Source organism: Canis lupus, chromosome 31 (assembly GCF_003254725.2).
Source record: "Canis lupus dingo isolate Sandy chromosome 31, ASM325472v2, whole genome shotgun sequence".
In the NCBI taxonomy this organism is placed as follows: Eukaryota; Metazoa; Chordata; class Mammalia; order Carnivora; family Canidae; genus Canis; species Canis lupus.
The window spans coordinates 36,082,926-36,100,581 of NC_064273.1; the positions used below are offsets into that span (position 1 = coordinate 36,082,926).

Genomic DNA, 17,656 nt, shown 5'->3' on the forward strand with positions numbered 1-17,656 from the left:
TGGGGGGTGCGGGGCGGGCTCGGGGGACTGGGCCCTGCATATGGGGTCCGATGCCGTCTCCGGGCAGACAGGGTCGGAGCTGAGCCCTGCCAGTGTCTGAGAACAGCCTGGGCTTGCAGGGGGAGCCCCCACGTCGGAACCGGACCCGGGGAACCCGAAAAGGCATAGAGCTCAACTCTGTCAGACAGGAAGGACTATAAACAAACAGCTCAAGGCAGCCACTCACCGCGCCCTGCTTAACACAAAGGAGTCTTTGACCATGACCACAGGGCCCAGCTCAGGACATTCAGAGTCGTGGTACTGGCTGCAGTCCTCGCACCCTGCAACAGACACGAGAGCATCAGAGGGGACACAGTGCTGGGAGGGGGGCCCCCCAAGGACACCGCAGGCACCTTGCCCGACGGGGGTGATCGACGGTGCCCCCCCACAAATATAACAACGGTGCAAACACAGGATGTGGCCCCCAAGGAAAAGACCTTGCCTGATGGCACATTTCAACGTATGTGGTTACTCTGTGGGGACAAAGAACTAGATCTTCCCAAGGAACGAGAATAAATGGAAATTCACCTATTTAACCTGTTTACCATAAATCTAACACACCATAAATCTCTTTTTAAACCCCTGGCATACTTTTCTGAATCAAGTGCCACCCCCCGCAAAGTCCCCTTTGCTCAGAGTTCTGAGAAAGATGATCCTTTTAACACCACACTCTGGCAGCGCATTTCTCACGCAATAATCTTTTTATTTTTAACGTTAAATTCAATTTGCCAACATACAGTGTGACGCCCAGCGCTCATCCCATCAGGTGCCCCTCCTCAATGCCCGTCACCCGGTTACTCCGTCCCCCCACTCACCTCCCCTCCAGCCACCGTGTATTTTAAATTTGTTTCTTAAAGCAAGCAAAGTCATTTCAATTTAAAAAGAAACAGCTTTTCTGTGATATAAAAACAAAACGTGGATGTGGCTTTGCTGGGACAGTAAGTGGCGCAGCCATCTGTGCTCAAGGACAGGCCAGGGGCTACTTACAAATGAACATGATCTCCTCGCTCCCGTCTTCGGCCATTTCTGACACCTGCCAGGAAACAAGGGCCTGTTGTTAGTGACGAGCTTTTTTGCCAGAGCAATCTGTAAGGACAATTCCTGTGAAAGGCTCCTCGAAGGACCTTACGTGGGGTTTTGAAGGCGTTGAGCAGGGGCCTCCCCTTTATTGTGATGAGGCTGGGGGCGCTGAGACGTTTTCTCACCTACATAATGTCGTTTTTTATTAAAAGCAAGTGATTTGAGGAGCACCTGGGTGGCTCAGTGGCTGAGCGTTGCTCTTTGGCCCAGGGCGTGACCCCGGGGTCCTGGGATCGAGTCCCGCATCGTGCTCCCCGCAGGGAGCCTGCTTCTCCCTCTGCCTGTGTCTCTGCCTCTCTCTGTGCATGTCTCTCATGAATAAATAAGTCATCTTAAAAAAAAAAAAAAAGAAATGATTTGAATGCCCGCTAGATTAGAAAGTCTTTATGAGCTCAGACTTTCATCTTTCTATATTAGTCACTGGGTTCCATTTGTAAAATAAACACATCACCGTGTTTAAAAGTCGGTTTCCTACTGTGACTTCCGGTTCTCTTTCCTCCGTCACTGGACTGTGAACTCCTCTCCAGGGCAATCGTGTCTAGTACAACCTCTATCTTCTTTCAGCTGCTACCCTGTGTCTGACACCCAGTGCACACCCATGTCTCCTGGGAACCAGAGCAACTCACGGCATCGTGGAGCAGGGTGCTCGCCACATAAAACTCTATCAGATCAGTCACTTCTGTTTTCGACTGATCCTGTGAGGTTAGAACCCCCCACACTTATTTGAGGGGTGACCTGGACATGTTAATTCTGGGGCCTAGATTCTTTGACCTATAAAATGGAAATAAAAATGCTCACCTAATTCAAAGACCTATACTCTGAAAACCAGAAAATGCTGGTGAAAGAAACTGAAGATGCCACAAACAAATGGAAAGACATCCCATGCTCATGGATCCGAATAACAAGTATCGTTCAAGTGTCTATACCACCCAAAGCATTCTACATACTTAATGTGATCCCTTTCAAAGCACCAACAGCATTTTTCACAGAACTAAAACAATCCTAAAATGTGCATGGAACCACAAAACACCCCAAATTGACAACGTAGCCTGGAAAAAAGGAAAAACTGGAGACATCACAATCCCAGATTTCAAGACACACTACAAAGCTGGAGTGATCAAAACAGTATGGTACTGGCACAAAAACAGACACACAGATCAGTGGAAAAGGATAGAGATCCCAGAAATAAATCCATGATTTTACGGTCAATTTATCTTCAGCAAATGAGGCAAGAATATGCAACAGGAAAAAGACAAATAGTGTTGGGAACACTGGTCAGCCACCTGCAGAAGAATGAAATTGAACCACTTTCTTACACCAAACACAAAATAAACTCAAAATGGATTAAAGACCTAAAAGTAAGACCTGAAACCATAAAAATCCTAGAGGAGAGCACAGGCAGTAATTTCTCTGACATCGGCCATAGCAACATGTTTCTAGGAATGTCTCCTAAAGCAAAGAAAATAAAAGCAAAAATGAACTTTCGGGAAGCTTCTGCACAGTAAAGGAAAACAATCAACAAAACAAAAAGGCAACTTACTGAATGGGAGAAGATATTTGTAAATGACATATCCGATAAAGAGTTATTGAAAAGAACTGCTACTACAACTTAATATCCAAAAAAACAGATAATCCAACTAAAAAATGGGCAGAAGACATGAACAGACATTTCTCTAAAGAGGGCATCCAGACGGCCAACAGACACGTGTGAAGATATCTGTTCATCATCACTTATCATCAACCAGGAAATCACCCCCCACCTGTTGGGATGGCTAAACACAACAATACAAGAAACAACAGGTGTTGGCGAGAATGTGGAGAAGGGGGAACCCTCGTGTGCTGTTGGTGGGAATGCAAGCTGGTGCAGCCACTGTGGAAAAGGTAATGGAGGTTCCTCAAAAAGTTAAGAATAGAGCTACCCTATGATCCAGTAATTCCATTACTATTTACCCAAAAAATATGAAAATACTAATTCAAGGGAATGCATGCACTCTGTTTACAGCAGCATTATCTACGATAGGCCAAGATGTGGGAACAGCCTAAGTGTCCATCAACTGATGAATGGGGACGCCTGGGTGGTTCAGCGGTTGAGCGCCTGCCTTCGGCTCAGGTCGTGTTCCCGGGGTCCTGGGATCGAGTCCCGCATCAGGCTCCCTGCATGGAGCCTGCTTCTCCCTCTGCCTCTGCCTCTCTATGTCTCTCATGAATAAATAAATAAACATCTTTACATAAAAACTTGATGAATGGATAAAGAAGATGTGATATATATATATATGTATGCATATACACATATATGTATATATACACACATGTATGCACCTGTATGTAAACATATATTATGTGTATATATACAGACACACAATGGAGTATTACTAATGCCATAGAAAGAATTAAATCGGGATCCGCGGGTGGCGCAGTGGTTTGGCGCCTGCCTTTGGCCCAGGGCGCGATCCTGGAGACCCGGGATCGAATCCCACGTCGGGCTCCCGGTGCATGGAGCCTGCTTCTCCCTCTGCCTATGTCTCTGCCTCTCTCTCTCTCTGTGTAACTATCATAAATAAATAAAAATTAAAAAAAAAAAGAAAGAAAGAATTAAATCTTGCCATTTGCCACAACATGGACGGGTCTACAGGGTATAATACTAAGTGAGATAAGTCAGAGAAAAACAAATACCACATGATTTCATCCATATGTGGAATTTAAGAAACAAATGAGCAAAGAAAAAAAAAAGAGACAAATCAAAACGCAGATTCTTAAGTACAGAGAACACACTGCGGTCACCAGAGGGGATGTGGGCAGGAGGATGGGTGAGACAGGTGATGGGGAGTAAGAGGTATACCTGCCACGATGAGCACCGGGCGATGTGTGAAGTGCTGAATCACTACATTGCACACCTAAAACTATCATAACACTGTATGTTAACCATAGTGGAATTAAAATAGGGTTTTTTTTTTTTAATGCTCACTTCATATAGTTTTAGGGGGAACATAAAGTATAAAGTACCATACACCCAGCCTGCACTAAAAATAATTCCTCTTCTCTCTCACTTGCTCTATCCCCCAAGGAAGCTGACCCGGCACAGCCTTCCTGCACCCCACCTCTCGTCGGAGCCCCTCTGTATTGCTAGGTTCTTTTTTGGGGAAGTATGCAGGTTGGCTACCTCCTGAATGCTGATTTCACAAGGCCTCTGTCCCCATTCCATCCCCAGCAGCAGCCTGAAGAATGAAAAGCAGACAATGCAGAGTCCAAATGAAAACTCAGATTCCCCGAACACGTTTATGTGAGCAGAGAAGAGAGATTCACAGACTACACTGTGGAAGACTTGATTTAGCAACGAGGAGACAAGGCAGAGAGATGGGATTTCCAATCTGCCTTGAAAGTGCCAAGGAGAGATCCTGGGTGGCTCAGCGGTTTGGCACCTGCCTTTGGCCCAGGGCGTGATCCCGGAGTCCTGGGATTGAGTCCCGCGTCAGGCTCCCTGCATGGGGCCTGCTTCTCCCTCTGCCTGTGTCTCTGCCTCTCTCTGTGCGTCTCTCATGAAAGAAAGAAAGAAAGAAAGAATGAATGAATGAATGAATGAATGAATGAATAAATAAATAAATAAATAAATAAATAAAATTAAAAAAAAAAAAAGAAAGAAAGTGCCAAGGACCGGGGCATCTGGTGGCTCAGTCAGTTAGGCGTCCGACTCTTGATTTCAGCTCAGGTCATGACCTCAGGGTCCTGGGACCGAGCCCTGCATCAGGCAAGAAGCCTGCTAAGTTTCTCTCTCTCCCTCTCCCTCTGCCTTCCCCCATCCCTTCAAAAAAAAAAAAAAAAAGTGCTAAAGATCAATAACCAGGGTGTTTACTTTTCTAAACACAGCCCACTATTTTTCTGGAACATCTACTTAAGTTAAAAGGTATCTCATGTGGCTGTGAGTTGAGCTGTGGTTTAACTTAAGGCTTCCTGGCAGACGGGTACCAGGGGTGTGGTCAGGGGCCAATCCGGGATGGGGACAGGAGCAGATCCCCGAGCAGAAGGCGAAGAGGGGCAAAGAGGCAGAAGGAACATGTGGAAACCTGCTTTCATGAGTTGCTGAAGTGCCCCGAGGAGCCTGAGAACCATCTACCTGCCGGCACGAACCCTTCCACCTGCCGGCACTGCCTCCCAATGACGAGGGTCCTGCCAAGGCAAGAGCAGACTCTGAAGAGGCTGCCCAGAGCTGCAGGCTCGGGGCAGAGTGTGGGGTCCCTATAGCACCTGCAAGCATGGGACTGTGCAGACAAGGTCAACAGCCTCAAGAATACTTGAGCCCTGGGGGCTGCCTCTTTCCTGGCAGCACCTGCCTCTGCTTGCACCCCTCGGCAAGGGTTGGGGGACGTGAAGCTGAGTCTCCTGCCCCTGGAGTGGCCCCCAAAGAAGCGGCTCCTCCAAGCACGCAGCTGGGGCAGGAAACCCAGGCGACTGGGTTTTCACTGTGGCCACAGGAAGAATATGAGAGCGGCAGGAAACAGCAGGAGGCTCAGGCCTTTTTACCACCAGTGCTGTCGTTATACCGAAATGTCTGAGTCCCGGGAAAGAACATCCCTTATTAGAAGCCTCCGATCCCTGAAACACGGCCTCCACAATGGTTCTCTGCAGCCCAGGAAACAGATCACAGCCACCCTGGACAGCGAGCGGGTCAGGCCTGAAGGGAGGGGGCACCTGGACCTCCGCGCCCTTCGCAAAATCCCCTTCGCGCTCAGGAGGGAAGCCCTGTCTCCAGACATTCACGGTGCGTAACAAATCCCAGGATGGGAGATTACAGGTAGCGTTTTAGGGAAAATAAGCAAAAAAGACAGTAGGTGTGAAAGCTGGCCATTTTAACCACCCATCTGGGAACATTTATGCCAGTGGTTCTCAAAGTGGGGTCCCTGGACCACCACCAGCAGCTCCTGAGAATCAATCAGAAATACCAGGTTCTTGGGCCCCTCCCCAGACCTGCTGAAGCAGAGACTCCCTGGGATGGGTCCTGGCACTCTGTGCTCAAGAACCCCCAGGTCTGAGCACGGCTGCCGACCCGCACATCTCTCCAGTACACATACGGTCTCTGCTACAGGGAACCAGCGAACCACGGCTGGGGTCACCGGGAGACCACCCGAATGCATCGGGAAACCACATTTATCATGAACGTTAGCTGGGATCAAATGGGGACTACCTGCGTGTCAGCTGGGGGGCCATGGGGGCGAGGGCGATCCCAGATGAATGTTCTCTGTGGGAGCTCACAGGCAGGCCCCACCCATATGGGCTGTGAAAATCAGCCTTGGAAAAGAAAACTCCCATGAGGACCCAGTCTACCCCATTTCAAGCCTCAGCCTAAGCCACAGCTGCTGGTGATGGAGGGACAGACCCACAGGTCAACGGAAACCGAGAAACAGACCCAAACAAATACGCTCAACTGGTTTTCAGTGGATGCATACATAAAGCAACTCACAAAGGAAGGGCAGAGAGACGGCCTCTCGGCAAGCGGTGTTGGGACAAGTGGACGAGGGAAAGGGGCCGTAATGAACCGTGATGTCACATCTCATACAAAAATTAACTCATAATGGATCCTAGACTCAAGACAGCATATAGCAACTTTTTTTTTTTTTTTAGAAAAATATAAGAGACAATGGTTGAGATCTCGGGTAGGCAATTTTTAGACTTGTCACCAAAAGTGCAGTCTACAAACAGAGAACTAATTAGACTATATCAAAATTTAAAATTTTGCTCAACAGAGGACACTGTGATGAGGGGAAGAAGACCAGCTACAGGCCAGGAGGCATCTCTGCAAACCACACATCCACACCCGGAAGGTGCAAAGGACTCTCAGAACTCAACAGTCATGTACAAACTTATCCAATCAGTACATGGGCAAAAGACACGACGGGCATTTCTTCGGTGAACATATATAAATGACAAATAAGCACAGGAAAAGGTGCCCGACCCCATTTGCTGCCAGGGAAATGTGGTCATAGCACATCACTGAGATGCGGGCACACACCTGCCGGCACACACCTGCCGGCGCAGCGCAGGATGAGCACTCATGTGTGGCTGGCGGGAGCAGAGACCGTGTGGCAGTTTCTGATGAAACCAACAGGCACTTGGCCTCTGACCCGGCCACCGCGCTCGTGGGCACTTAGCCCAGAGAAAACGGCCATCCCCACAAAAGCCTGAGCACAACTGTTCACAGCAGCCTTGTTCACGACAGCCCAGACTGGAAACAAGCCCCGAGGCCCCCCAACGGGTGACCCAACCGTCTGGGGTCGACCCGCAGCCCGGAAGACTTATCTGCAATGAGAAGGAGCGAACCGGTGATACACACACAACGGGCGCTGGGGGATTCTCCAGGACGGTGCTGAGGGAAGGATGCCAATCCCAAAAGGTCACACGCATAGGCTGACCCCATTTATGTAACCTCCCTGAAGCGACAATTCAGAGAGGGGGAACTAGAATCGTGACTGGTGGGGGTTCGGGTAGGACGGTGGTGAGGCTGTGAGGGGGCGGGTGGCAGGAGGGACCCCCGTGGGGGCGGCGGGCACCGCACCTGCACCGTGTCGCCATCAGCATCCTGGGTGTGACCTCACGCTGGAGCTCTGCACGGTGTCACCAGCCCTGGGGACCCGGGCAGAGGGCACGGGAGATCACGCAGCAGTCTTTCTAACGACTGCAGGGAATCTATGACGATCTCAAACTTCAATTAAAGAAAAGACATGGAAAAAAAAGAAAAAAAAAAAGAAAAGACATGGAGGACAGATCGACAGCCCCGAAGTGACTGTGAGCCCAGGGTGAGGGGGTGGAAGCCGAGCGTGCGTGGCCGTCGCTGTGCAGCGGGAAATCCCAATGCTGGGCGCCTGAGCTCGTTTAAGGAGGCGCAGAGATGCGGACACAGGAACTCAGGGCTGCGGCCAGGGCTGGCTTCCGCGCACAGCCAGCGGGGGCTCCCGGACGGGGACACACGGGGCACATCGGCCCAGGGATGGGGCGCGGCGGCAGCTGCCTGCTGTTTTCAGTCTCCAATTCTTCCACAACAAAATTACGTGTCCATGGTGCCAACACACACTTGTCCCGTGTCTGTTCATCCATCTGCTTGCAAGTCCTTCTACCAGGCTGGCTTTGGATGCGTGTCCTTTTCTGCACCTCACCTGACTGGTCGCCCGGGACACGGCCGACCACCGTCCACTCTTGTCCCTGTCCTCCAGTTGCCCTCCCGAGGGGATGCGTCCTCCACCCCACCCTAGTCCCAGCTCCCCTGGGTTGTCAGCACTCCCCGGGGGACCCTCCCCCGGCAGCCACACCCACTTCCGTGCCTCTGAGATACACCTGCGCTGCAGGTAATGCCCCACGGAGTCCCACACCTTCACCTGGAGGCCACGAGCCACTGAATGTGCAGGAAATGAGCACCTGACCTTTCCCGGCTTCCCTGCCCCACGGGGCCCTCCTGTGTCTCCCACATCTTGGAACGTGGGTGTCAGAGACCTGGGCTCGTCCTGCCCCAGGGTCCCTCCCCACGGCCTCCAGCACCTCCCCTAACCACACCCCACCCTCCCCCTCCTGGATGGCTGCTGGGGCCTCTGGCCTTCCTGCTCCCCGCTGGCCGGCCACCCCATTTCCCACACTGCCAAGGGGGCGGCTTCTGGAAACCTGAACCCAACCGTAGTAGCTGCCAGCCAGAAAGCCAACTGGCTTCCCACCGCCCCCAGGGAAGAAAATCCCAGCCCACCAGCCTCTTCTGCCCACTTGCCCCTCACTGAGCCTCTCGGGCCACAGTGGCCTCCTTTTCGTTCCCAGAAACACCAAGCGCCCTCCTGCCTCCGGGCCACCCTCACGCGGTTCCCTCTGCCTGGAACCTCCCTCGGCTCTGCCCCTGGCTAACACCTACTCATTCTTCACATCTTGGCTTAATTGGCACATCTCTGGGGAGGGGTTTCCTGGTCCACCTGCCCAAATTAAGGCCTTGGAACACTTTCTAAAAGCACCCTGCAATTTTCCTTGACCGCGCTTTTGACCACTGTAATCACTTCCGCGTGTTATTTATCTCGTGACCCCACAGGGCCTACAGGGCAAGAGCCATCAGCCTTGCTGGGCCCGGCAAGGGCCAGGCATGCAGGGGGCGGGGGGGGTGACATCTCCTAACAGAGCTGGCCACGTCTCCATGTACGTCCCTGCACTCCCCCTGCTGACCTCTAGTCATGAGCAGAGGTCCCCCTCCTGGGGTCTGGCCTGCCTCCCGCACTTTGCTTCTCTGCCCGCCCCCACCCCGTCCTGCTTCCCCGGGAGCCACTCACCCCACATAAGTCCTTCTCTTTTAAGACAGAGCCCAGACTCACCCTCCAGACACCTTCCTCCCCGTCAACCAGTCTCCCTCCCGAAATCCCAAAATGAGGTTGACCCTGCCTATTAAACGGCGATCTCAAGCTGTCATCAATCACAGACGACGTCTGGGTTTTTCTTTTTTACTAGATTTCCAACGGAAGCTCGATCTTGATCTCTCTACTCACTCCCTTTTCAAATTCCTACGCCCTTTGTACGCCACGCTCCACAGACCATAAGCTTGGGTATCTTTTCACCGGACTCCTCAGTACCTCCGGGTAATTAAGAGTTGGCTAGAAAGCTGGTTCAAAGGCTTCGTTTGTAAAACTTAGGCCGGGAGGTCCAGAAGTTTGCGTAGATTAGCGGTGAGACCTGCAAGAGATTCCTTACATTCCAATCAAAAGAGACTGTACGTGCTTATCTCACTTCCCCAGTATTTACAGAGCACCTGCTCCGGGCAAGGCTCCAGCACCAGGACTCCGGCTCTCGGCACCCGCCCCAGGGAGGTCCTTGTCCCGTGTGCCCTCCGCCCTCCAGGGGCGGCAGCTTGGGCCTGGCCTTGCTTTCATGCTCGCCCTCCACTTCCCGGGAGTGCTTCCACCCACCCCAGGGAAAGCCTACACACTCCCTTCTGGGTACAAAGAGGGAAAGGTCTAAGGAAGGTGCACCGGTTCCCCTGCGCTTACTGGGCAGCTGTGCCCCCTGGGGTCAATCCTAAGGTCACAGTCTGTATGGGGCCTTGGCACGGCTGTCGGAGAGTGCGGAGCCGTGCGCATGTCTCCGATGATGGCCCGTGGGTCACCCACCGCCCCCGAGCCTGGCCGCCTTGTGCAGGTGGTGAGGGGACCAGGGTTCATTTCCACGGTTACGGGTGCTTATCAGCCAGAACTCTGAGATACAGGGAAGACATCCCACCACCACCCTCAGCTCAGAAGGCCCAGAAACCTCAGTGGGATGGTTCTGAGCTTCGCAGGCGTGTTCTATCGAAACACAGCATGGTTCTACAGAACACCAGCCTTCGGGGCCTTCTACAACCTGCCGTGAGTCCAGTAGCGACCTGGAGAGGAAAGAAGCAGCCCTTGTGTTCCAGCACAGAGCGCACAATTCAAACATCCTCAGGAAGACACGTCGGTGTAAAGGGGCCTGGGAACGGGAAAGAAATCCAAGCAGATGAGGCGCCTGGGTGGGCTCAGGGGTTGAGCATCTGCCTTCGGCCCAGGGCGTGACCCCAGGGTCCTGGGATTGAGTCCCACACGGGGCTCCCTGCGTGAAGCCTGCTTCTCCCTCTGCCTGTGTGTTTGCCTCTCTCTGTGTCTCTCTGAATAAATACATAAACTTAAAAAAAAAAAAAAAAAAATATATATATATATATATATATGCACTGGGCTCCTCTCTGGACATGGAACCTACTTAAAAAAATAAATTAAAAAGAAAAAGAAACCCAAGAAGAGCCTCTGCATGACCTCGACAAAAGGTGTGGATGTTTTTTACAAAGATTATTTCGTGTGACTTTGACTACCGTAGGTCCCTCAGACGGGGGGATCCTACTGCATTTGTCCTTGGGCGTCTGGCCCATGTCACTCAGCATGGTGTCCGCGAGGTTCCTCCACGGGCCAAGAGGCCCTTCCTCTTCAAGCCTGAACACTCCTCCCTCGGACGGTGCAGACAGGCCGTCCACCCACCGATGGACACTTGGGTTGGTCCCACCGCTTGGCTATTGTGAACGATCCTGCTGTGAACGTGGGTGTGCAAGTGTCTCTGCAAGTCCCTGCTTCCACTTCTCTGGGTGCAGACCGAGAGCTGGAATTGCCGGATCGCGTGGTGCCACGTTCCACGTTCTGAGGGGCCCCTCCCCCACGACGGTGCACGAGGCTTCCAGCTGCTCCCCATCCTCCCAACACCCGTGGTTTCGTTCATTTGCTTTTATAGCCGCCATCCCGGTGGATATGAGGTGGAAAAAGATGATCTCTTAACGTGACCTGCAAAAGCACTGGTTCAGAAAAAGCAACCCGTGTTGAAACATTGCACAATGAACACATCACAATCTTAAAACACAGGCCGCCAAAAATAACTCAGAGAGGCGTTTGCAGTGGAGGCCGTTGACGTAAGTGTGAAATTAAGATTATCTCTCGCCTGCTGGCCTGGCTGGGCCTTCCCTGCCCCTCCCGGGACCATCGATGTGACAGGGGGACAGGCTCGGGAGCAAGGTGACGGTGTCCTGGGGGTCTGTGACTGGCCGGGACGATGTACGAGATCCACCTCGGCAGCACAAGTCTAGGGTGAGCCGCACATGCAATATGCTGGGAGATGTTTGTGCTACATTTTGAAATAATTATAGAATCGCAGGAAATTGCCGAAAGAGCATAGAGAGGCCCCAGTCACCCTTCATTCAGTTCTCCCCCGACGGCTGGATCTTACGTAACCGTGGATAACATCACAATTCCTGGGAGCCCTCGGCGCGCTATCAACACCAGGAAGGTGACCTTGGCGCAGTGTGTGTGCGTGCCGCTCGATGTCCTTCTATCACAGGGACAGATCTGTGCAGCCACCTCCACGGTCAAGATGCAGGTGGAATGTCCCACTCGGAGAAGACCTGGCCGCTGTGGGCCCCTCTGCAGTCACACCCGCTCCCGACCCCCCACTCCTAACCGCCCCCCCTCCCAGCAACCACACATCCAGTCTCTGTCCCTGTAATGTTCTCGTTTCAAAGATGTCGTATAGATGGAATCGTATGCGATGCAATCTTCGGAGATGGCCCTCCGTGTCACTCAGCAAGGTGCCCCTGGGGTCCCTTAGGTTGTCGCATGGATCCAGGGCAGCCCTTTGCACTGCCGAGTGTTGCTCCACAGTGTGACCGCTATGCAGCCGGCTGAACCATTCACTCACCAAGGGACCCCTGGGCTTTCCCTCACTTGGGGCTTTTACACATAAAGCTGCAACGAACAAGTGTGCACGGGTTTCCCGTGGACGTAGCGGTCACTTCTCTGGGATGCATGCCCCCCAAGTGCAAGGGGTCCGCCCGGGTCACCTACTAAGTGCATGCTAAGGAGTTGTCACGGCATAGGAGAGGCCCACGCCTCCGCGTCCTCACCAGCATCTGGGGTTGTCACCAGGTTTGATTCCAGCCCCTCTCACAGATGGACACGGGCACCTCACCAGGGTTTCGCCTTGCACTTCCCTAATGGCTAACAACATCGGACACCTTTTCGTGTGCCAGTTTGCAAATCCTCACCAGTAGAGTGTCCCTCGTGTCCTCTGCCCATTTCCTCAGATTTGTCTTTTTTTTCCCCCAGTGTGTTCTGAAGTTCCCTGTGTATCCCGATCCTTCATCAGAAACGTGGCTCACAAGCATTTTCTCCCTCCCTTCGGCGCTGCTTTCCAGTCCTCCCAGCGAGGTCTCCGCAGAACGAAGGTTTTTAATTTGATCAAGTCCCACCCACGGATTTTCCCTTCTGCGGATTATGCTTTCAGTGTCCGGTGCGCCAAGCCCTAGCTCCCCAAGTGTCCTCCTAGGTTTCGTAGGAGAGTCTTGGAGTTTTACACATTGAAGTGTATTTCCCGTTTGAGTTAATGTTTGTGTAAGACGTGAGGTCAAGGTTCATCCCTGCCTACCGATGAGCAACTGTGTCAGCACCACCGAGCTGCTTTTGTGCGTCTGCCCCCAAACCAGCTGGCCCTATTCGTGTGGGTCTGCGTCTGGGTTCTCTCGGCAGGGATCTGTCCCCAATCCCCCGGCCAGCCCCACTCACGGTGGAGAGCACTCAATACCGTCTTAATTACCATAGTTTTGGAATAAGTCTTCCAACTCGGGGGAGCACTTCCCTTTTACTTTATTCTTCTTCAAAATGGTTTAAGCCATACTTGTTCCTTTACTGTCTACATAAATTCTAGAACAATCCCGCCTCCGTCTACATGAAATCTTGCTGGAATTCACGCATGTAAATTTTGGTTACGCTTCAGTTAACATATCCCAAATATTATCATTTCAATATGATACAAAAAAATAATTAATGAATTTTTTTCATACATATACGCTTTCCTCACTCAGATCAGCCGTATCAAGTGCTCAGCCCTGGTCCGGAGGCTCAGGGACTTTTTTTTTTTTAAGCAAGAAGGACATTTTCCTACTGGGCACACATGCCGTGAAAATATTAAAAGCATTATGAGAAAAAAAAATCATGAGAAGGAAAGAGCAAACAGATGAGAGCTATCTTGACAAATGTGTGCTGCAAGAAAAGTTCCTGAAAGATGGTCTGGGCGGGACCCCAGGGAAGTAAAGTAGCAGGTGGGCAGAGCAGAATTTGTGAGATTCTCATCCTGGGGTCCTGATTCACAATGGCACAGGAAAAAGGCCCTAAGAAGTCCTGCAATTTAAAAAAAAAAAATCTCCTGGAATGTGTTTTTGACGCAGCTGTGATTGAACTTACTTGGACGAGGACACTCGTGCACACGCTGTTTCACGTGCTGGAGAACCTCAGCCCAGGGCACAGACTGGGTGGGTCAGGGCAAGGCAAGGGCCTGGTCCTGCTGCAGGGCACCCGGGTGCGAGTCTGGCTCTGCCCTGCTCTGGCTGTTAGACACCCCCGTGTTAGTTACTTCCTCTCCGTGGGCTTCCGCGCGGCGTGTGTGCTCCCGAGCACTGTTTATAAAGCCCCAGGCTGCCGTGCAATGCCCACGCCCTCTCTCCCTGAGCACTGAGGGCACCATGAGCACGGAGTTTGAGCGTGACAGGCGGCCGCGCCCGGCCTGGGCCTCAGTGACCACGTGGGGACCATCCCACGGCCTGGAGACTAGCTTCCGAGAGGCACTTCATCCACCCCACTGGTTCTCGCTCTAGACTCTGCAGGCTGATAGATGCTCGTGGAAGCAGACGCGGGAAGCCGGGTCTAAGTGGGATGGACACAGAACACGGGCCTCTGCTGCGGGCACACATGACCAGGTCAGCAGCTTCCTAACTTAGGGACGGCCTCAGCTCCCCGACAGGTACGATGTTTCCAGAGCCAGGGCCTGGGGGCAGGAGGGCCCCTGGGGGACGCAGCACATACCCACATGACCTTCGGGATGGAAACTGGCCCCGGCCCCCAGCTCAAGCCACCTCTCCGGGCAGGGCCCTCGGATGACAGAGCAGCAGGACCTCTTACTCCCTCTTCTTTCTCTTTTTCATCCCAGGTCATTTCCTCTCTAATTAAAGGGAACAGCTACAGGGGCACCTGGGTGGTGCCATCAGCTGGGCGTCCGACTCTTGACCTGGGCTCAGGTCATGATCTCAGGGTGTTGGGACTGAGCCCTGCACTGGGCTCCGTGCTCGGCGGGGAGTCTGCTAGAGATCCTCTCCCTCCCTCTGCCCTCCTGCCCCTGCTCGCTCTCTCTTGAATAAATAAAGAAGTCTTTAAAAAATAAAAGTGAATAGCCACAAACCAGACACGCACCGTGGAAGCCAAAAGGCAGCCCCTCCACCTCTTGGTTTCCTACCCGGCCTCCCCGAGGGCCTCTCTCTAGTCCGCATTTTTCAGCTTCCACGACTGGTGTGCACAGGCTCCCACTGGGACTCCCCCCACCCCCCCGGTGACTCCCCTCTGGGGGCTGCACCCTTCGTGCTTATGATGAATAGAGACGAATAGAGAGCTTGCCCACTGTCTCCCCCTGCCCGGCTTCCCCCAACGTAGATTTGGTTCAATCAGCAGATCCGATATCATGACTCTGAAAACACTACCGCCTGCTTGCTCGAACAAATTTATTATTGATACATTTCTAGTATGACCTGTTAAAGGGTAATGATTTATTTTTTCTTATTAGTTCTTATTTTCTGTACATACTTTGTTGCTGGCTGTGTATATTAGATTTCGTTGTGTGATGTTGCATAGGGTAGGTCACGTTGGTTGTGTGTGGCTCCGGCGCAGTGAACAACCTTCACGGAGGTGCGGGTTGTTTCGTGTAGGTCTCGTCTGGTTAGTCGACTTTTGTGTATCGTTTCACGTCGACTTGGTGCGGTGCGTAGATTCTGCTGCATGCATTGTTTCGTAGGTCCTGTTGCTGTTTACGTGCAGCTTTTGTCGTGGGATGTTTGCGGAGAGCTTGGGTTTGCAGATTTTGTGGACTTGTTTCATGGCGGTCTTACGTTGTCGTCGGTGCAGGCCTTGTGCGTGTTGGAGTGTAGATCGTGTTGTACTGTCTGTGTCTGTCTCTGTCGTGTGTGCATGTGCAGACGCTGTTGGTGGCAGATGTGGCAGTGCTGGGGTGACGTGCCCACGGCTACCTCTTCCCACGTCCCGTAACCACTCCTCCTCATGGTCTGTCTGCCCCACAGCCCTCCCGAGCCTGCCCTGGAGGCCTGACCTAGGCACCCAGACTCCTGACTCCTGAGCACCCTGGCCTCCATCCTGGGTCCACTCTCTCAATCAGGGGGCCCAGTGCCCTGTGGTTTCCTCGGAGGGGTGCACGGAGGCACATCTTTGGAGAAGACTTGCTGTGATTGCAGACGTCTTTATTAGAGTCTCTGAATGGTTTGCAAGGCACACGGTCATGTTCACCCAGACCGAGAAGGCAGGACGCCACGGTCCCCCCCAGTGTCTAGCATTGCAGGGGAGGGCCGTCACCGTCCTCGCTGGCGACCCTCTGTCCGGGACTCCCTGCCTCCGGAAGCTTTCAGATCTTCTGTCTCCTTCTGTGTCCTCACGCATCCTCGACCTGCTTCGGGGTTGAGCACTGCTGGGGCCCCCCTCCCACCTGCAGATTTTCTTGTGTTACTTCTTTTATTTTATTTTTTATTTTTTTTGTGTGTGTGTGTTACTTCTTTTAGAGTTTCTCCTGCTTTCTCTTCCTGAACCCCTTCGTTTCACCAAAGATCACTTCCATACCTCTGATGTTTCACGTCTGGTTCTTTAAGAGGGTTGCTGAGCGATGATGGGGGACAGTGGTCTGCACCCTGCCACCCTGAAAATGGCGCAAACTGAGGTCGTATGGACTTCCTCGTGCCGGTGAGAGCCCCACCTGACCGCTGTCTTTCTGCACACACACATTTATACAGGGGAGGGTGAGGCCTGCTTCTTAATAATGGGCCTTGCGGGACACTTTCAAACTGGGCCCCCTTGAGAGCTCCGGTGATGGGAAGACCCTCATGCATTCTCAGCAGAAACAGGGGGAGCTCCGTGGCCAGAACGCAGTCCAGGGAAGTCAGGGGTGCTGGGGGGGAGGGACCCCAAGGGACGAGCAGAGACCGAGAACATAGGATCAACTAACAGGACTGAAGCGGCCACTGGAGCCAGGATCCCATCACCCCCTGGGCCTACGTGGTGCCAAAGTCACACCTACGTTTGTGGTCACAATCAAAGGCAAACTTCCTATGCAACTACTTGGCACATTCGTCCTCAAACTTACAAAAGGCGAACCACGCGGACGGCTCCTTCTCTAAGGTTCGGGCTCCCCTCCCCAGAGCACGGGAAGTGACAGCCCCGCCACAGCATCCCAAGCATTATCCTCGCGTGGAGCGTGACTTAAGGACACCCCGACTCTCAAAGAGTTTGCCTCCCGCAGCACCAAGGGCAGAAGGCCGTTTGGTACCGGGGTTCTGCCGATACTGGCAACCCATCAACGCTCGCAGGTCCGAGCTGGAGACGCCGATCGTGCCCAAGACCAAGAACAAGCCCAGCGGAGCCAGCGACACGCGGCACAGACCCGGCAAAGAAGGGTGTCATCTCGGAGATGAAGATGCCCTTCAGTTGTATGTGAGTCTGTGGAACTGCGAGCCTGCAGGCTCGGGAAGGCTCGGGGGAGGGCCCAGAGTTGGGTTTCTGTGGATTTTATTAGGATGAGAGGCCTCAGCGGGGCCCGCGCTGTGACCCCGAGCTGCCCCCCGGCACCCCTCCAAGGGCTCCTCTGCGCCCCACATCATCCACAGCCAGTTTCCAGCCTCCGTGGCCCCTTCTCCTGGTTTCCTGTTCTGGAAATGCCCTCCCTGCATCTGTCAAAGTCCTACCCAATCCTTAGGACCTCATCCAACAGGCCCCTCCTGGGCAGTGCACTCGTGCCCTGCCCCACATGGGCAGGCCATGCCCACTTTCCCCTGGGGGGCCGGGTGCCACCCGCAGCCTCCTCAGTACACACCTCTAGCCTGGGAATGTTCACGTCAGCCTCAGCCCAAGCCCATGCGTTAAAGCAAACAGGAATGTTTTCCTTAACGTCACCTCCCCCAAGGCTCTAGAGCCCCGGTTCTTTCTATTGCAAA

At 53.0% G+C, this 17,656-nt stretch overlaps 1 protein-coding gene across 2 annotated transcripts in view; it reads right to left on the reverse strand.

The window, feature by feature from the left end:
- Nucleotides 1–17,656, reverse strand: part of PRDM15 (PR/SET domain 15) — a 64,752-nt gene that overhangs the window by 43,542 nt on the left and 3,554 nt on the right. For both annotated transcript variants that reach the window (XM_025462048.3, XM_049104631.1), the window contains exons 2-3: nucleotides 1,027–1,072; nucleotides 227–320 (exon numbers count right to left, since the gene is read on the reverse strand). In XM_025462048.3, coding sequence (XP_025317833.2) covers nucleotides 227–320; nucleotides 1,027–1,063 — 131 coding nt within the window. In that variant the 5' untranslated portion in view covers nucleotides 1,064–1,072. The remainder of the gene's footprint in view (nucleotides 1–226; nucleotides 321–1,026; nucleotides 1,073–17,656) is intronic.